At 47.5% G+C, this 21,201-nt stretch overlaps 1 protein-coding gene across 2 annotated transcripts in view; it reads right to left on the bottom strand.

Moving 5' to 3' along the window:
- Positions 1-21,201, bottom strand: part of LOC115092719 (disintegrin and metalloproteinase domain-containing protein 9-like) — a 506,232-nt gene that overhangs the window by 320,459 nt on the left and 164,572 nt on the right. For both annotated transcript variants that reach the window (XM_029603960.1, XM_029603961.1), the window contains 2 exons: positions 7,568-7,643; positions 5,501-5,637 (listed from right to left, as the gene is read on the bottom strand). In XM_029603960.1, the coding sequence (XP_029459820.1) occupies positions 5,501-5,637; positions 7,568-7,643 (213 nt within the window). The remainder of the gene's footprint in view (positions 1-5,500; positions 5,638-7,567; positions 7,644-21,201) is intronic.

Here is a 21,201-nt window from a genome sequence, read left to right as displayed (position 1 = left end):
TGAACGTCTGCAGCACCGTTGCCAAGCTGAAGGGCAAAGCTCAAAACTGATAATGTTCTCCCAGCACCATAAACCGTAGAAACATTTAATGATCTGGATGTATGGGGATGTGTAGGTAATCTTCCGTCAAATCTAATGACACCAGATACTCCTCCTTGCGAACAGCTGCTATGACTGCTTGCAATGTTTCTGTGCAAAAATGCAGCATGCACAGCACCACATTGACCTTCTTTGATCCAGAATGGGCCAGAAGATACCCACCTTATTCAGAACTATGAAATAGACCGAGTACCTTCCAAGTTCCAGATCCTGCAAGACTTTGCAACCACTGCCATGTTTCTCACACCATCTCCCGCTTGACACTGGATGTGCAGTGGGACACTACATACGCTTCTCTGACAAGATCCAAAATTTAAGGTGAAGCCATCTCTTATCTCTTCCAGCACCCATTGATCTATGGTGACCTGGTCCACTCCTTGTAAAACAGGGTTAATCTCCCCCCCCCCCCCGATGGCCTCAACTGAAAATTGAACCAGCCTGACATCTTTGGGAAGCCTTACCGCCTCCATTGTTTGTCCAGAATTATCGCAAGAAGGCCTACGTGCTCCTCGAAAGGACTGCCGCCTTCACCCTTATCTTTGCGAGGAAGTTGAGGAGCTCCTACTGGAATAAAATCTCCTTGCACCCCAAAAGCAAATGTGAGGTAGGAATGTTTCTTGCCAGGCTTCTTATTCTCCAGCAACTTATTCCCCTTCAACTCTCACAAGTGATTCATGAATTGATCAAGATCTTCCCCAAAGAGCAGCTTTCCTTTGAAGGGAAGCTTGCACAGCTGTGACTTGGACCACACATCAGCCAACAATTATGCAGCCACAAAAGTCTCCACGCTGAAACCATAGAGACCATATTCTTGGCAGAAGTCCTGACTAAATTGTACAGTGCATCTGCCACATAGGCCACCTCTGCTTCTAAACGATCTTGCTGTTTGGCCTTGGCCAAAGAGCCTGACTTCTTCTCCTGCATCTTCTGCACCCATTGCAAACAGGCCCGCTGCATTAGACTACTACAGATTGCTACTTGCAGACTCAAAGCCAAGACCTCATACATTCTCTTTAACTAAATCTCTAATTCCCTACCTTGGACATCCTTCAAGGTAGGCAAACCCACCACTGGAATGGTCATTTTCTTGATCACCGCTGAGACCAAAGTATCTACCTTCTGCATCATCAAGAGTTCCAATGTCTCCTCAGGCAAAGGATACAACTTTGCCATTGCTCTACTGACCTCAGCCCTGCTTCTGGAGAGTTCCACTCCCAGATCACCAGCTTCTTTACCTTCTTAGGAAAAGGAAACATTTTCGGAGGTCTCCAAAGACCATCCAGGATCGGATCCACTCCTTCATTGTCCAATTCCTCCTGCACAACCTTAATTCCCAGCTCATCCAGAACCTGAGGAATAAGAGGACATAATTCCTCCTTTCAGAACAAGAAAAACAGCCTAGGGTCATCCCCCTCCATTACAGGCAACTCCTCAGGCTCCAATTGACCCATCCAATCTGAAATAGATGCCCTTTGATCCAAAACTGGATCAACTCTTGGGTCATCCACAGGATCACCTCTAGAAGTCCCCTGAGGATCCCCTTCCTCATCAGAATTCATAGAGGACTCCTCGTCCTCTCTTGAACAACTTCCAAGACTCAGTAGGAGGAGGATCCTCCCAGACTTTCCTGGAGGCCTCCCTTCATGCCTCTTAGCCAGAAGCAGAGTCTTCTGGGGCAGCTACCGCTTACTTCCTACCCCTCCCCTCCTCCCCGTTTATCTAAATATGCCTTGTGGAGTAGAAGGACAAAGTCTGCAGAAAATGGCTCAAAGTCACTAGCATCTCCGCTGACCGCTTCTTCAGCAGGCTCTCCCATTCTGTTCTGATCCCTAGGCGCTCCTTGTACCATTAGCAACAAGGGAGAATTCCTGGCTTCCCTGAAAGCTGCCTGCTTGTGACCATGTGGTGTCAAAATGGCCACCATTCCCTTGGAGTCCCCCAAGTTCTGCACAGCAATCCCCAAAGATTGGGTGACCTATCTCCATGGAGGTTCCCTCACCCCAGTCAAAACAAATGGTACACAGCACGCCTGCAGACAGATGTGATTGACTCTTTCAGCAGGCCCGACAAGCTTTCCCTCGGTCAGCGACCTGCGCCATGCAGTCGCATGTGCTCAGCCTCATGGCATGGTCAGAATCAGCCATCACATGCTTTATTTTCCCTCCCCAGAAAGACAAAAGCATGTGCTCCCCAGCTCACTCTCCTGCTTCAGTACTTGCGGCCTGGACACTAGTGGTATGCTCTGTCATACCGTGCTGCTGCTTTCCTGGCTCTTGGCTACACACTATGCTTTTTTTTCTAATTTTTTTTTAAAGATACAGCCCCCACAGAAAGGAAAAGAAGGGTTCTTCCCTGTGTCCGTTGTCAGACACAGGTGAGAGGACCACAGAAGAGTGGCTTTCAACCCTCTGGATGCTTTGGGTCAAGACCGCCAGGGATAATCAAACCCTCCGCTCGCCCAGCTCTACCCAAAGGATGGTCCACGAAGGCACCTAACACATCAGGGAGCTAATCCTACTTCTCTTTTCTTCTTTGTATTTTTTTTATTCCAGACTGTAGGTTTCACACCTCTACCATCTGCCAGAGATAGAGCAACACTGAGGACTGCAGGTGGCCCTCTTGGTTATGTAGCAGGGTCTCAAAATTTTTTTCTCTGCCTCATCTGCTGGTAGGGATGCAAAACCCACTTGTTTGGCCTGATATGGAGTATGATCAGGAATTCTCCTTTCAGTACCACTATGATCACTGACCACAATGTTTCTATTCTGAAATGAATAATATGCAAAAATCTGTTGACCCACTTCAAATCTTATATTGAATGAAAGGCTCTTTTCTTTCTTGAAACCATAAAATAAATGGAATAGCGACCCATTCCCTATTGATTTTTTGGAACTAGAATCACCAATTTTAATGTGATTAGTCACTATAGTGTGGCCTCACTGGAGTGACATGGGGAAATCATAAAAGCCTCTGAGACTGGATGCACAAACTCCATGGCATAACTGTGTCTGATAACATCGAGAACCCACTGATTACAAGTAATTTGGATCCATTTCTGGTAAAATGGCAAAGATATCCACCTATTTCTGGTACCGGAGGTAGGACTCCCAAAACCTCATTGCGAGGACTTGAAGCCCTGCCTCCTGAGGATCCATCCTTCCCTTGCCTCTTCGCCCAAAAGGACTAAGAGCAGTCAAAGGAGTGAGACATCTGTTTCCTAGAAACTTTCCCTGGATGAAACTTTCTGGAGTCATGAAAATGACCCCGGAAAGAGGCTGACTGCAAAGACATTCTACAATCTTCCGGAAGCCAAGGAATCTTCAAATCTCCGCAGGCTGTAGCCATATTGTCCAATTATCGCCAAATAAAAGCCATCCCTTGAAAGCAACTTTGAGAAGTTGGTCTTGGAGATGGCATCTGCTGACCAGTTGTGCAGCCAATGCAAATGCCAAGCCACTACCACAGAGGCCACTCCCAAGCTGTGGTACATGCCAAATCATAACCTGCATCTGCCAAAAACGCCAAAAAAGGGACATCATCCTAATTTCTCCTGAGCCTTCTGTCACAAACATAAACCTGTGCATGCTACAATACAAATAGCAAGGGGAGATCTAAAGATTCATGACCATAGCCTCAAATGCCTACTTCAGCATTGCTTCTGTTGTCCTTTTCTAGAATCATTTAGGGCTGAGCCGCCTTCCACTGGAATGGTGGTTCTCTTAGTTACTGAGTGCACCACCTCAGGAACTGAAATTTAAAGAAACAGGCAGCCAGAGTAAAACACTCAATTCCCCATAAGAAGGAGAAGAGACGAGGACAGGGTTTCTTCTGTTACTCCAGAAGGGAAAGTGTAGAGGCAGAAGGGAGGAAGGAAAGAAGGATAGAATAGAAGGCAGGCAGAGAAGGGACACCACAAAGGCTGCCTTACCCTTTTGGAAGCCTTTTCAAAACTCTTCAGAGGGAAAGGGCATCTGCCTTCACATTTGAAATATCCCCTGCTCAAAGTTATTGGGTTTGGTTCAACTGAGGGAGGGAGTCTCAGCTGTCACCTCAGGAACACCCAGGCCCATCCCGATCCTGACAGGTCTATGACCACAAAAGAGTATGCATGTTCACCATCTGCTGGAGACAGAGAATACTGACAGGCTGATGTAAGTGCAGGAGTATATGAAGATGCGATTCTGTTGTTCTCTGTCTCCATCTGCTGGTTGGCGTGCACAATCCAGTTGTATGGACTGGGCTGTCTGGATGAAGAGGAATGAGTTGCTCCTGTGTTGCACCATCTCTATGTAGTGATGATGATGATGTCACCAAGGAAAAATATGTTCTCTGCTTCCATCTGCTAGTAGGAGGACGTAACCCACTGGACTGGTGTAGCAGGATGAAATGGAATATTAATTTCTCTGCAAAATAAAGCATAATGAAAAGTATTCTGGATCCTCATTAGCTGAGAATATATAATGGTGCATTAAATGGAGACCTTGAATAGGCTGACTGTTGAAAATGGTCAATGCTAAATACCTAGTTGTACGATGTGTGCCCAGAAAAAAATTCATGTTTAAATTTTTTCATACAAAGTAACACAAATTACCATTGCACTATACTATTAAATTATCAAAGTAATTTTCTTCTTCACTTTGCAAAATTTCTAAATGAAGCTAGTGTCCGGGCATAAAAGAACTTTTGGGCCTTATTTCCTACTCACATCTTACTTCCCCAGGAGGAACACTTTGCCCAATGGAAAAAGGGAAGACCCCCTTCAAGGCCAAACCTTTGGTGTCCTCCTATAGCAGCAGTGAGAGGGGGTGGGGGTCCCCACTGGAACAGAAATTGGTACATCAATATTTAGAGCAGCAGTATTAACTTGATTCTTCAAAATATCAACCTATTTTCACTGATTTCATTGTTCTTATTCCTGGTCTTACACTTTGGTCTTCTTTCTTTTTCTTTTCATCACAATAGATTTTATGTTTTGTACACTATTTTGAAATAGAAGGTGCACACTTTTTATTACAGCTATACCCATGCTTTTGAAAATAGTCTTTCCTGAGTCTGCTGTTCAGCTGATTATGCTTTAGTCATGTTTTCCTGCTTGGGGTTCTGATGAGGATCAGTTCTTACAGCAGTGACCAAGGAGAGGAGGGTTGGGTAGGGAGTAGCTAACTAGGAGAGGTTTACAAAATCTTTCAAAATTAGTATTGCCTCTATAATAAAATCAGAATAGGAAAGGGGATCAGCTTAATGATTTTAACTGTAAACTGCCTTATTTAAAAAAATATTTAGAATGTAACACAGCTTTAATAATATCAAAGAACAAATGTGTAATCTATAACTCAGATCAGAAGAGATACAGATGCAATAAATAAAATAATGCTGATGCATTAAAAGTATTCAGCCTTACATAATGCCGATGTTCATTATGCACACAGTAAATGGACAGTCACAAGCCCTGTCATTGTCATGCAATATTCCCAGCATATGGCCCAACATGTGTGTGACAAGCAAAGAGAATCTCTCAGTTTTCATATTTTGAGGAATCTGAATACAACCAAAAAAGAAAAACATGAAAAATAGTTACTAGATATCACTCTTTTAGATGCAAGAGCCAAAACTCATTCTTCTATCAAGTGTAACACTACTGGCAATTCCCCATGCCACTTCTTTCACAGTACCTTTGCTTTTTCTTATTTATCCAGCCCATGTTATTTTTGCAGTATTTTAAAGCACTCATATGAAAAATATAACAAAATTCAGAAATATGAACCCAAGAGATTCAAATTCCATTTTATGATTGACCAGATGCAATATGGGATGAGGGCTGACAGCCTGCAGCAGCAGCATCAAGAGATAATACTGCTATAAAAGGACCTGGGATCTTGCCATGCACTAGGATTGCAGAATTGTAGAGAAACATATGTTTCTTCAATGGATTCAGATTAAGTTTGGGCTTACAGAATACAAGCAGAAAACAATGCTGACCCCTTTAATCTCTGCAGCTAACATGGAATACACATATCACAAAAATACTGTAACTGAAAGACACAGTAGAAGAAAATGACAGCCCCAAATCAGATTGTGAATTATGAGAAATGCAGAAAACATGCAGCAGCAGCATTCACTGAAACCACTAACTAAAGATCTGTTTGGTATTAGGTATCAGCCTGTATATACCAAACATCAACCTAATAAATGAAGGTTGACTGACGTGCCGCAAATGCGCAGTAGAGAGCAGCTCTACCTCGCATGTGCGGGCGAGCACGTCGGTCTTAGGCAGCGTCAGGAAAAAAAAAACATGGCGGCGGCGGCTGGCAGCGGGCGGCGGCGGCGGCGGCGGTAGCGGCAGCTGGCGGTGGGCGGCGGCGGCAGGCGGCCAGTAGCGAGGGAGGGAGGAGAGAGAGAGAGGGAGGGAGGAGAGAGAGAGAGGGAGGGACGGACTGAGTGAGAGGGAGGGAGGGACTGAGTGAGAGGGAGGGAGAGGGAGGGACTGAGTGAGAGGGAGGGAGGAGTGGGTGAGTGTGTGGGAGGGAGGTAGGGGGTGGGGAAGAGTGAGGGGAGAGGGAGAATGAGGGAGAGGTGAAAGACAGGGATGTGAGTAAGTGGAAGGGGGAGAGGGAGAATGAGGGAGAGGTGAGAGACAGGGATGTGAGTAAGTGGAAGGGGGAGAGGGAGAATGAGGGAGAGGTGAGAGACAGGGATGTGAGTAAGTGGAAGGGGAGAGGGAGAATGAGGGAGAGGTGAGAGACAGGGATGTGAGTAAGTGGAAGGGGGAGAGGGAGAATGAGGGAGAGGTGAGAGACAGGGATGTGAGTAAGTGGAAGGGGGAGTGGGAGAATGAGGGAGAGGTGAGAGACAGGGATGTGAGTAAGTGGAAGGGGGAAAGGGAGAATGAGGGAGAGGTGAGAGACAGGGATGTGAGTAAGTGGAAGGGTAAGAAGTTGTGGAGCAGAGAAAAAGGGAGTGGAGGAGGGCTGAGGGGGAGGGGATGGGATTGAGAGAGGGTGGGGAGTGACTGAGGGAAGGGGAGAGAGGTGGGAGTGACTGAGGGAAGGGGAGGGAGGTGAGAGTGAGGGGAAGAAGGCAGTGGGAGACAGAGGGTGAGTAAGACTGAGTGGAGGAAAGGGGAGGAGTGAACGAGGGGAAGGGGGAGAGAGGGAGAAAAAGTGTAGAAGGGTGCTGTGTTAGAAAATGGACTGAAAACAAAATGTAATGTAGCCCATTTTAACGGGCTTAACGGCTTGTTCAGCATAAAATATAATAATACCTAAATGACTTCTGCATCCAAGGGTGTCCCCCATTCTCTACTCTCAACATAACTCTTTGATGCGAGAGGGATTAGTAAAAGATACAAGACTTCAGCTGAGTTTGGACAATCATGAAAATTCTATATATAGCTCTCATAATGTGCACTGGACTTCAATCTATGGCAAAACTTCTTTAAAGATTAGAAAAGAGCAAAATAACACTATACCATAATCAGTCCTCCATGATAACGAGAACAAACTGATCCAAAATTCACAGCCCCAGGATTAGCGTCAATGCCAGAGCTAAAGTACAAAAATAAAAAAGTCAAATCATGCTACACTATACTAATCAATATATATTAAGTTTTACAGCAAGGGAAAGCAATTTTTATGTCATGTTCATTGGGTCAGAACTAAGTATTGTTCCTTGAGATATAAAATATGAAAAACTCATTTATATTTCTGGCCCATTGTCTCAATAAATACAGCTAAACCATATTCCATTTTTAAATATTTTATTAATTCTTTCCTTTACACTATGAAGCCTATTTTTAATTCTGAACTAGTACATTTTGAGGGTAATTTTCAAAGCCATTTACATGGATAAAACACAGGTTTGTGTATGTAAATGGCTTGTTATAAAATTATGTGAGAGTTGTGAACATAACAATGTGCACATAAATTATTTCATGCATGCTTTTCTGGATACAAAATTAAATGTTTTAAGTTGGAGGAAGGGGAGAGTTAGGAATATCAGTTCTTACCTGCTAATTTTCGTTCCTGTAGTACCACAGTTCAGTCCAGACTCCTGGATTTTGCCTCTTCTCCAGCAGATGAAGTCAGAGAAAATTTTACTGCCACTGCCACTTAAGACGAGATGCCACCTGTTGCGCCGGAGGTGGACCCTTGGGCTGAGGTGAGGTTGATGCAACCCGTAGGTAGGGACCTATGGGTCCCCACCGTCAGCAGACGGAGTGGGCTGATGAACAGAAGCCAGCTGGAGCTTCACCAATACCAGCCCTTGTTCCCCGCGGGTTGAGCCTTTGGGTGCTGGGACCGGCTGGACTTAGGTGGGCCTCTGTATGTGGTTGATGAGGAGATCGAGATCAGCCCAGAGACAGCAGGGGGGAGATGGTACAGTCTTACATATAGAAACAAAGAAATGACGGCAGAAGAAGACCAAACGGCCCATCCAGTCTGCCCAGCAAGTTTCGCACTTTTTTTTTTCTCATACTTATCTGTTACTCTTGGCTCTTAGTAACCTTTTGGTTCTATTTCCCTTCCACCCCCACCATTAATGTAGAGAGCAGTATTGGAACTGCATCTAAGTGAAATATCTAGCTTACAGGTCAATACAGTAAAGTGCGGCCGCGGTTACCCTGCTCCTAACCCGCTTTCTACTCACTTTTCGGCCGCGTTAGTCCAACCAGCGATACACTATCCCCTTTAACCTACACTTACCGCCTCTTTAAATCACTGGGTAACCCCTTCCGCCCGCGGCATGTATATTAGATGTAAACGATCGAATTAGCTATTCCCTCCCATACAGTAACGCGCGCCCCAACTATCGCTTTTTTACCCTGCTGTTTTGCCGCGCGTTTAACCTGCTAACTTACCGCCTACCCTTACCCCTGCGTTAGAGGCAGGGGTAAGGGTAGACGGCAAACTTTCAACCAGCCCCTGCTCACCTGCCCTGGCCGCGTCCATGGGTGCTGGTCTCCGGGGCAGCCCCAGTCCTCTCCCCTCCTCCCGAAGCAACGAAAGCGGAAAAAATCGAAAAAAAAAAGTTGCATGAGAGAGAGGGGAGAGAGGACGGGCAATCCTAGGCTCGGGATTGCCAGTCCTCTCTCCCCTCCTCCCGAAGCAAGGCGCGAAAAGCAGCCTTGCTTCGGGAGGAGGGGAGAGAGGACTGGCAGTGTAAAGCAACGAAGCGATTTACTTTTTTTGCAGCCCCCCTCCGGAGACGGACATCGGCGAAGACGAACCGCGGCTCCCCTGCCTCCAGCTACCCGCGAAGATGGATGCCTGCACGGGCGAAGGCAGCCCCTGTGCGTGCAATTGGGCCGCTCAAGTCGTGACGTCACGACGTTTGACGTCTTAGCGTCACGGCATGTGACGTCACGTCTTGAGCGGCCCAATTGCACGCCCAATTGCACGTCGGAGAACAGTCCATTTCCTGGTACCTGTCATTTGAAATGACAGATACCAGCGTGTCCGTGAAGCGTTAGGCCAGCGCACCCAGGATACTGTATAGCGCTCTATACAGTAAAATGGGTTGCGTGGGCCTAACGCTTCACGGACGCTTCTTAGATGCAGCTTGCATTTGCAAGCTATTTACATAGGGGCGGATTTTAAGAGCCCTGCTCGCGTAAATCCGCCCGGATTTACGCGAGCAGGGCCCTGCGCGCCGGTGCGCCTATGTTCAATAGGCCTACCGGCGCGCGCAGAGCCCCGGGACTCGCGTAAGTCCCCGGGTTTTCCGAGGGGGGCGTGTCGGGGCCGAGCGGTGCGCCGTTTTTGGGGCGGGACGCGGCGTTTCGGGGGCGGGCCCGGGGACGTGGTTTCGGCCCGAGGTGGTCCGGGGGCGTGGCCGCGCCCTCTGGAACCGCCCCCGGGTTGCGTCTAGGCGCGCCAGCGGCCCGCTGGCGCGCGGGGATTTACTTCTTCCTCTGGGAGGCGTAAATCCCCCAACAAAGGTAGGGGGGGGGGGTTTAGACAGGGCCGGGGGGGTGGGTTAGGTAGAGGAAGGGAGGGGAAGGTGAGGGGAGGGCGTTAGCGAACGGAGGTAGGCTGCGCGGCTCGGTGCGCGCCGGCTACACGGAATCGGTAGCCTTGCGCGCGCCGATCCAGGATTTTAGCGGATACGCGTGGCTACGCGCGTATCTACTAAAATCCTGCGTACTTTTGTTGGCGCCTGGAGCGCCAACAAAAGTACGCCAACGCGCCGTTTTTGAAAATCTACCCCATACAGTATTGAGCGGTAGGTGAACTGGACTGTGCGTGCGGCAACCGCGGGTGCGCCCGGCACTAACGCAGCTCTTCCTACCACTCCTTACTGTATCGGCCTGTTAATTAGTTAGGGGTAGTAACCGCCGCAATAAGCAAGCTACACCCATACTTGTTTACCCAGACTATGTAATTCAGCCCTTGTTGGTTGTTGTCTGTATATACTTCCACTTTTCTTCATTCCCCCTGCCGTTGAAGCAGAGAGCTATGCTGGATATGCATCGAAAGTGAAGTATCAGTCTTTCTCCCCTGCCGTTGAAGCAGAGAGCTATGCTTGATATGCATTGAAAGTGAAATATCAGGCTTATTTGGTTTGGGGTAGTAACCGCTGTAACAAGCAAGCTACTCCCCGCTTTTTTGTGAATGCAAATTCTTTTTTCCACATTTCCTCTTGCCGTTGAAGCTTAGAGCAATGTTGGAGTCACATTAATCATGTGTATGTTTATTGAATAAGGGTATTATCTCCAGGTAGTAGCCATCATTCCCGCGAGCCACCCACTCTTCATTCACGTCCTCTAGACTTTATGGATCCACAGTGTTTATCCCACGCCCCTTTGAAGTCCTTCACAGTTCTGGTCTTCACCACTTCCTCTGGAAGGGCATTCCAGGCATCCAGCACCCTCTCCGTGAAAAAATACTTCCTGACATTGGTTCTGAGTCTTCCTCCCTGGAGCTTCAAATCGTGACCCCTGGTTCTGCTGATTTTTTTCCGAAAGAAAAGGTTTGTCGTTGTCTTTACACTGGACAAGGTAGTGTCCTAGAGACTCAGGTGCCAAAGGAACGAAGGCAGACAGGGGGCGCCCGAGCAAGAGCAGGCTGAAGCCTGAATAGACCAAGTCTAGGAAGTAGGCTGAAGAGGCATCGAGGAACAGGCTTGAGTCAGGGTTGGCGGCAATCTGGAAGCAGTGGCAAGCAAGGCTGAGGTCTGATCATGGAGATAGTCAAGCATAGTCAAACGATGCTGAGGTCTGGGTCTGGAGAGAGGCAACGACGTAGTCAGGCAATTCAGAGGTACAGGTCTGGAGAGAGGCAATGACGTAGTCAGTGTTGCGACCGTCGCTGCCCGACGTCTCCACTCCGCCCACCTTACCGCATTGGTGACTCCCTCCGGGGTTGATGGAAGGCTGGCTGCCACAGCGTCTTTCGGCCGTCCTCATCCGGCGTCCCCGGACCGGCCCGACGCTGCAATCCGCCATGTTGACCTGATGCCTAGGGGCGCGCGCGCAGCACGGCCCCACCTCAAGTACCAGAAGTGGCGCGAACCTCAGGGGCGTCCCCCTGAGATGACGTCATCCGCTTCAGACATTTAAAGATCTCTGAACTGCTAACAACTCGAGTTAGCAAGGATAAGAATACGGATAAGGATTCGTTCTATCAAAATCACAGAACATATAGAAAGACATGGTTTAATGGAACAAAGTCAGCATGGCTTTACCCAGGGCAAGTCTTGCTTCACAAATCTGCTTCACTTTTTTGAAGGAGTTAATAAACATGTGGATAAAGGTGAACCGGTAGATATAGTATACTTGGATTTTCAGAAGGCGTTTGACAAAGTTCTTCATGAGAGGCTTCTAGGAAAAGTAAAAAGTCATGGGATAGGTGGCGATGTCCTTTCGTGGATTGCAAACTGGCTAAAAGACAGGAAACAGAGTAGGATCAAATGGACAATTTTCTCAGTGGAAGGGAGTGGGCAGTGGAGTGCCTCAGGGATCTGTATTGGGATCCTTACTTTTCAATATATTTATAAATGATCTGGAAAGAAATACGACGAGTGAGATAATCAAATTTGCAGATGACACAAAATTGTTCAGAGTAGTTAAATTACAAGCAGATTGTGATAAATTGCAGGAAGACCTTGTGAGACTGGAAAATTGGGCATCCAAATGGCAGATGAAATTTAATGTGGATAAGTGCAAGGTGATGCATATAGGGAAAAATAACCCATGCTATAATTACACAATGTTGGGTTCCATATTAGGTTCAACAACCCAAGAAAGAGATCTAGGTGTCATAGTGGATAACACATTGAAATCGTCGGTTCAGTGTGCTGCGGCAGTCAAAAAAGCAAACAGAATGTTGGGAATTATTAGAAAGGGAATGTTGAATAAAACGGAAAATATCATAATGTCTCTGTATCGCTTCATGGTGAGACCGCACCTTGAATACTGTGTACAATTCTGGTCGCCGCATCTCAAAAAAGATATAATTGAGATGGAGAAGGTACAGAGAAGGGCTACCAAAATGATAAGGGGAATGGAACAGCTCCCCTATGAGGAAAGACTAAAGAGGTTAGGACTTTTCAGCTTGGAGAAGAGACGACTGAGGAGGGATATGATAGAGATGTTTAAAATCATGAGAGGTCTAGAACGGGTAGATGTGAATCGGTTATTTACTCTTTCAGATAGTAGAAAGACTAGGGGGCACTCCATGAAATTAGCATGGGGCACATTTAAAACTAATCGGATAAAGTTCTTTTTTAATCAACGCACAATTAAACTCTGGAATTTGTTGCCAGAGGATGTGGTTAGTGCAGTTAGTATAGCTGTGTTTAAAAAAGGATTGGATAAGTTCTTGGAGGAGAAGTCCCTTACCTGCTATTAAGTTCACTTAGAGAATAGCCACTGCCATTGGCAATGGTAACATGGAATAGACTTAGTTTTTGGGTACTTGCCAGGTTCTTATGGCCTGGATTGGCCACTGTTGGAAACAGGATGCTGGGCTTGATGGACCCTTGGTCTGACCCAGTATGGCATTTTCTTATGTTCTTATGCTACTCTGCCTCCTCGGACTAACCAGGGGTACCCGCTCCTCGGGGGCCTCGTTCTCTCTTACTTTGTAGGTTGCAGTCTGGAACCGGTACTCGCTCCTCGAGGACCCTTGTTCCCGGACTTCTTCGGAATTCACTTCTGCCTGGAAGTCATTGCTGCCTACTACATCTGTGAGTTACCATCGCACTCTCAGAGCTTTCCCTGGAACCAGGTACTCGTTCCTTGAGAGCCTACTTCATTCCAGCTCCTAGGCTTTTATGAGACATCAGGTTCTGTCCATGAACTCTGCATACCCTGCCTACTCACTATATTTCAGTTCTCTACAGCTCAGCCTCCAGGGATCGCTGTTCCAACATCTGAGGGACTACAGCCCAGCCGGGCATTCCAGCTCACTACTGCCTCTGTTGGTTCAGTATACTGTCTAATAAAAGATCTAGTGTGTGTCTGTCTCCTAACTCTGAGCCTGACCGGTGGTCACTCTCGGGATCTTCCCCCGGGGGTGTGGTCATCTGCCACCGGCCCAAGGATCCACCCACAACTCTCCTAAATAATAACAGTCAGGCAATGCAGAGGTCCGGGCTTGGAGAGAGTCAACGGCATGGTCAGGCAAAGCAGAGGTCCGGGCTAGGAGAGAGCCATCGGCATGGTCAGGCAAAGCAGAGTCAAAGTCCGTGTAGACAATCCGAGAATAGGTGATGAACAGGAATGTAGGAGCAAGGAGTCAGGAACCAGGATCAGCGAGGAACAGGAACACGGGAGCGAGATGAATCTCTCAGGAGGCAACGAGTTCTAGACCAGCGAGGAGACCTGTTGCAAAGGCAAAGCTAGGAAGCGGAGCCTGCGCTTAAATACTGAAGCTCCGCTGACGTCATCATCCGGGGCTGCGGCTTGATTCCTGCCACGGGCCCTACTTAAGCAATGGTGATGCGTGCGAGCGGGGCGCTGAGTAGCAGCGTCTCTCTGTGGGCCACACGGAGAGGCCCGACGTGGAGCAATGGATGTGGTGGCTGGACTGGGAATTCCAGGGACTGCAGTTGAGCCAGAGGCACCAGGGGAGGCCCGAGGACGGAGCTGGCGGCCCACCGCCATCAGGGACAAGGAACTAGGTGCTGGAGTTACTGCAGAGAGGTGAGGGCGCCGTGTCACAGTTCTGCCACGCATAACACCACCTGCAGTCCCTCAGTATTAATCTGTACCCAAGCCAGAAATATAAAGAAGAATAAAGTAACTATGCCTTCTCCCTAAATGAGCAAGGGAAGAGGATAACCATAAAACAGGCAACAACAAAACATCCGCACACCAAAAACCTGTGTGGATCATCAAACCTGTGCTTCTTCATAGACCATACAGCAAAAACAGACAGATTGAGCAGATTCTCCCAATACCCTTTGCTAATCAAGGGCGGGACTCTGGACTGATCTATGGTACTACAGGAATGAAAACTAGCAGGTAAGAACCAATTTTCCTTTCCCTGTATGTACCCAGATCAGTCCAAACTCCTGGGCTGTACAAAGCTTCCCTAATTTGGGTGGGACTGGGAGAGTCCCACTCACAGCACACTTGCGCCAAAATTTCCAGTCCCCGGGGAGTGGACATCTAGGCGATAATGCCTGGCAAAGGTGTGCAATGGCTTCCATGTTGCCACCCTACAGATCTTCTGAGGGGAGACTAACTGACACTCTGCCCAGGAGGCTGCCTGAGAGCGACTAAAATGCGCCTGGAGACCTTCTGGAATCGGGCGACCCTGATAAATATATGCAGAATTAATCGCCTCTTTCAAACTTTAACAAACAAAAGGGAAAAAAAGGGGCACTTTCCTTAAAAAAGTAGCAGTAGGCTCCTGAAGAGGCGACAGGCTGTGAAGATCCCACAGGGCGAGTGATCCAGGACCTCCAGGTATCAGCCCTATCTGGCCAGGGATCTTAGCAACACAGGGTCCCCGACCCCATGTTCTCAAGCCTCACGCACCAGAAGGGATTACCCCACCAGGGTCTAACAACCTTCTGGGAGGTGCAGACAGAAACCTATGTACCCTTTCTGATTTTTTTTTTTTGTTAGTCAGATTGCAGGCTTTGCACCTCCACCATCTGCTGGAGTCTGAGAAATACTGAGGGATTGCAAGTGGCACCTCGTCTTAGGTGGCAGAGGCAGTAAAACTTTCTCTGACTCCATCTGCTGGAGGGGAGGCAAAACCCAGGAGTCTGGACTGATCTGGGAATGTACAGGGAAAGGATTTAAATGTATACTTTTAATTTTAAAAAAGTAGGCACTTAAATTAATCCGCAGAGGTTAAACCCTGCAAAAAGCAGGTGAATCTTTGTGTGGGTTAGTTTGTGAGCATTTTTAAAGGAACATTTTGAAAGCAAGCCTATGCACATACATTTGTGAGGAAAACTGGGATTAATTATGCGCTTTGGCAACACATAAAATTGTTAAAAAATTTAATTACTATCCCTATTAATAAATTCTATAGATAATAAAAGATAGAAAGCTATCTATCACACGGCAACTATTAAAAGTGTTTGTTCAATAAAAGCTCAAACTGCCTTAAATTCTTGTAAATATCTGCCCAATTTTTACATAAATTTGACAAACTTGAACCACTACCACACAGTTTGCTTCATTCTGTTTAAACACGATCAGATCATGGTTGTCTCAAAATAAACTTTCATTAAATCTCAAGAACACTGAAATTATGTTACTAGGCTGCTTGTCAACAGATACAGTCAGTGTTGATAATTATACTTTGAATATTTCTCAAAAAGCATGAAAGCTTGGTGTCATAATTGATTCATCCCTATCTATGCAAGCCAAACTTAGAACAACAATACAATCATGCTTTGCTAAACTCAAAATGCTACGTCATCTTAAACCACTCCTTGACCATATCGTCTTCAGAACGGTACTTCAATCATTAGTTTTCTCTTCACTTGACTACTGTAATTCCCCTAGACAGATCTTTCACATAACATGATCAGACTGCTACAAATTATCCAAAATGCCTTAGCCCATCTTCTAACTGATACAAAAAGAAAATTGGTTCTTACCTGCTAATTTTCATTCCTGTAGTACCACGGATCAGTCCAGACTGTGGTTATGCCTCCCTTCCAGCAGATGGAGAGAGAGAAAAACTTGAAGGGCACCCTTTCTTAACCCAGTGTGCCACCTGCATCCCCTCAATATAAAGATTATCCAAACCGAATATAAGAACAATGAGAACAACGAATCAAGCAATAATAGAACTGAAACTTTAGATGTGCAAAATTTAGAGCAACTTGTGGTATTTTTCCTTAATGTTCTGCATGAAACAGTGAATATGAGTGCGGACTCTGAACACCCACTCCCCGGGCGGGCGCCTGGACTGATCCGTGGTACTACAGGAACAAAAATTAGCAGGTAAGAGCCAATTTTCTTTTCCCTGTACGTACCCGGATCAGTCTAGACTGTGGGATGTACCAAAGCTTCCCTATGCAGGGTGGGACGATGAGAGTCCCGCGCGAAGGACACCACTGTCAAAATTGCTGACATCTGGAGCCTGAACATCCAAGCAGTAGTGGCGAGCAAATGTATGAAACGTTTTCCAAGTAGCAGCTCTACAGATTTCTTGTGGCGAAACCAGCTGGCATTCAGCCCAAGAAGCCACTTGGGAACGAATGGAGAGGGCTTTCAATGCCTCAGGAATGGGCCGTCCTTTACAAATGTAAGCAGAGGATATGGCTTCTTTCAACCATCACGCAATCATAGGTTTAGACACTTTCTGATCTCTCTTGGGACCACTCCACAAGACAAACAAATGATCCAAAACTCTAAAAGGATTCGTGACTTCCAAATAACATAATAAGGCACGTCTGACATCCAACAGACAAAGTTCTTTCACGTGGATAGGTTTGGAAAAGCCAGGAGCTCTACAGATTGACTTAAATGAAAAGTCAAAACCACCATTGGCAAAAAAGAAGGCACTGTTCTAAGAGATACTCCTGAGTCAGAAATTTGCAAAAAAGGTTCCGTACAAGACAGGGCCTGTAGTTCAGAGATTCTGCATGCCGAGCAAATGGCCACCAAAAATACCGTTTTTAACGTGAGATCCTTCAACGTCGCCTTTCTCAGGGGCTCAAACGGCGGGTCACACAAGAAGCAAAGCACCAAGTTAAGGCTCTAGGATGGGCATACAGGACGTACAGGAGGAATCAAATGCCTAACTCCTCTGAGGAAACGCACTACATCCGGATGCGAAGCTACTGAGCTACCGGCTAGAGAGCCCGAGGCCGCCATGTGCACATGAAGCGAATTAAAAGACAAGCCCTTGGTTAAGCCGCATTGCAAAAAGGCCAAAATATGCGCAATCGTAGCCTGCTGTGGAAAGACTCCTTGATCCCGACACCAGGTCTCAAAAACTCTCCACACCCTCACATAAGAGAGAGAGGTAGACGTTTTTCTGGCTTGCAGCAGAGTAGTTATGACACCCTCTGAATATCCTTTCTTTCTCAATCTCCTCCTTTCAAAAGCCAGGCTGCTAGACAAAAGTGATCTGCCTGGCCAAAAAATATAGGGCCTTGCCGCAGAAGATGTGGAAGATGCCCGAGTTGTAGGGGACCATCCACCGCCAGATTGACTAGGTCCGCGAACCACGGATGTCGGGGCCACTCTGGAGCCACTGGAATCACGCTCCCTGGATGAACTTCTATCCTGCGGAGAACTTTGCCCATTAGTGGCCAAGGCGGGAACACATACAGGAGAACCGAAGTTGGCCAGGGAAGCACCAGCACATCAACTCCCTCTGTACCGTGATCTCTTCTGCGACTGAAAAAACGAGGGGCCTTGGCATTGTCTCGTGTCGCCATCAAGTCCATGTGGAGTATCCCCCACCTGCGTGCAATGAGATCCATTGCTCGGTCGGAAAGTTCCCATTCTCCTGGATCTATGCGTTTCCAACTCAGGAAATCCGCCTGTATGTTTTCCTTGCCGGCGATGTGAGATGCCGCTAACAGCGCAAGGTGTTCTTCTGCCCAAGCCATGAGCTGCTCTGCCTCATCGGCTACAGCTTGACTTTTTGTGCCTCCTTGACAGTTGATGTAGGCTACCGTCGTTGCATTGTCGGACAGAACTCTTACTGCCTAACTGCACAGTAATGGGAGAAAGAGTTGCAAGGCTAGTTGAACTGCTTTGGTCTCCAGGCAATTGATCGACCAGCTGGATTCTTCTTCGGACCAGCGGCCCTGAACCGAGTGGGACTGACAGACTGCTCCCTAGCCAGAGATACTGGCATCCATGGCCACTACCATCCACTTCAGGACTTCGAGATCCACCCCTCGAGGCAGGTTGTGCAGGCACAGCCACCATCCAAGACTGGACCTGGTATAAATGTGGTATCTTGAAAGCCTTGTTCACCTTTTTCAGGTCCAGAATAGGCCGGAAGGATCCCTCCTTTTTTGGGACCACGAAATAAATGGAGTAACGTCCCTGTTTCCATTCCACTTGGGGAACCGGCTGTATTCCCCCGAGAGCAAGGAGTTGGTCGAGGGTCTGCCATACAATCTGAGCTTTGGTTTGTGCCCCGCAGGGGGAGACCATGAAGAAATCTTGGAGTGGCCAAGCAAATTCTAAAGCGTAGCCTCGTTCTTTGATGCTTAGGACCTATTGATTGGAAGTAATTTTGACCCATGCCTCGTGAAAATAGGACAAATATCCCCCCACTTGAGGTAACGAGGGATGGGTCGACCTGATCTCATTGAGAAGACGTGGAGGCAAGGGACGTGGTGGAACTTGTTTCGCGGGGTGTTCTGCGCCCTCGAAAGGAATAATTCCAGAAGTGTCCTAGGCGCCGGCTGTCTCTGCCCTGCAGGCTGTGGTCTAGCCTGGCGAAACCTCCGTTGTCCTTGAAAATGAGATCTGGTTGAGGGAAAACCCCTGGAGGGCCTCAGCCTGTCCTCAGGGAGTTTGTGGGCTCTGTTTTTCACTCAGAGACTTCATAAATTGTTCCACATCCTCCCCGAAGAGGAACTTTCCTTTGAATGGCAACGCTCCTAGCTGAGCTTTAGAAGAAACGTCTGCTGACCAGTTATGCAGCCAAAGGAGCCTCTGTGCAGAAACAGCAGATGACAAGGTATGGGAGGACACACGAAGGAGATCATATAGCACATCCGATTCATATGCCACCACTGCTTCCAAGCATTCCGCTTGCTCTGACTCCCCGGGAGGAAGATCCCTCGAAGTTAATAATTGCTGTACCCATCGGAGACTCGCTCATAGCATGTAGCTACTGCATACCGTTGCACGAATACCCAGGGCCGAAACCTCAAAGATATGCTTGAGAAGAACCTCAAGTTTTCTAGCCTGAAGATCCTTGAGGGCCACCGCCCCAGCAACGGGGATGGTGGTAAGCTTTGTGACCGCAGACATGGAAGTGTCAATCTTAGGAGACGTCAAAAGCTCCAAGGAATCCTCTGGCAAGGGATAATGTTTATCCATAGCCCTATCTACCCTCAAGTCAGTATCTGGGACCTCCCATTCTCACGTCATCAGCTGGTGCAGCATAGGATGAAATGGAAAGGCTTTAGCGGGGTACGCAGTCCCGCTAAGACCAGATCCACAGAATCCTGGGCGAGAATATCCTGTGGAAGATCCACCCCTAATTCAGATAAAACTGAGGGAATAAGAGGCTCCAACTCCTCCCTGTGAACAGGCGGACCACCTTCAGGTCATCACCATCCAGAAAAGTGTTTGTTCAGATCCTCCTTGGAACCCATGTCAGTGGGGGCAAGCAGGGGGCCAGTGCATCCAGGACTCCACCATCCACTGAGTTTGCTCCTGCTGCGGACGATCCACGCAATTTAGCGACCCGAAGGGCGCCTGGGAATCTGAACGCTTAGCAACCTTATTTGGAGGGTCTGCAGAATGACTCAAACGCAAAGCACCGCTTTGCTGAGTCTGAGAAGCCAGGAAAGCTTTGTGCATGAGCACAAAATCCAGGGTGAATGCATTAGAACCAGCCCCATCCCCCACCAGGGGATCGGGCTCACCCTCAAAAATATCTTTGTCCTGGTCAGGAGGGTCCCCAGGACTGGTAGGTACCGGAGATAAAACAGGAGGTAGCTCTCTAGCTGCCAAAGCTCTGGCTTCTGCTGCCTTAAAAGATTCCAAGATGGCCACCGTTCCCACAGAGAGGGGGAACAGATTGGTCCTAGGCTCCCGAGGTGCTGATCTTTTCAAAGCACCTTGGGGCTTTAACGATCTGCCTGCCTTCTGTCCCAAGCTGCCTTCCCCACCTGAGAGGCACTGGGAACAAAGGCCTGCACAAGAGAGCCTGATGACAGACTCCCCACAGGCACTGAAACAAGATGGCTGCGGGATCGGGACAACGAAGGGGGAGCAAAAAGATTGCGGCCACGATGAAGAACAGCAAAGAGCCAGGAAAAAACGCGCGGTTAGTAGAAAAAAACACCCTGAGTCGAATTGCACCTGAGAAAAAATAGCTACAGGCTGCTCTGGTTACTTTTTTTTTTTTTTAATCAGCTTATGGCAGCAAGGAAGGAAGAGGGACCGGTCCACCGTATCTTCCCTTGAGCCTTACCGTGTGAGAGCCCCGCGGGGCAACCAACCCCATCTCCTTAGCCCTCATCCAGGGAGAAATGGCCCACCAGGACCCCCTGGGAGGATTTTTCTTTTTTCCAAAGTTCCTGTTTGGATTTTTTTTTTTCTTTCCAAAAAGCTTGATTCATTGTCAATAGTTAGGTTTCCTTTAATTCTTTTTTTTTTTTTTTTTTTTTAAGGGATATATAGTCCCAACCCTAAAATCAGGACAAGACTGCAGGGTTTGCACCACCTCCATCTGCTGGAGACAGAGAAATACTGAGGGGATGCAGGTGGCACACCAGGTTAAGAGAGGGTGCTCTTTAAGTTTTTCTCTGTCTCCATCTGCTGGAAGGGAGGCATAACCACAGTCTGGACTGATCCGGGTACGTACACGGAACATCCAATATCACATATCTCCAGTTTTCCATTCATTACATTGGCTCCCTGTCCAATCAAGAATACAATACAAATTAGCAGTCATATTTCATAATGTCTTAGTCATGTCCCCATGGATC

This window comes from Rhinatrema bivittatum, chromosome 5, assembly GCF_901001135.1.
Source record: "Rhinatrema bivittatum chromosome 5, aRhiBiv1.1, whole genome shotgun sequence".
NCBI classification, from domain to species: Eukaryota; Metazoa; Chordata; class Amphibia; order Gymnophiona; family Rhinatrematidae; genus Rhinatrema; species Rhinatrema bivittatum.
This window is presented reverse-complemented; position numbering and strand designations above follow the sequence as displayed.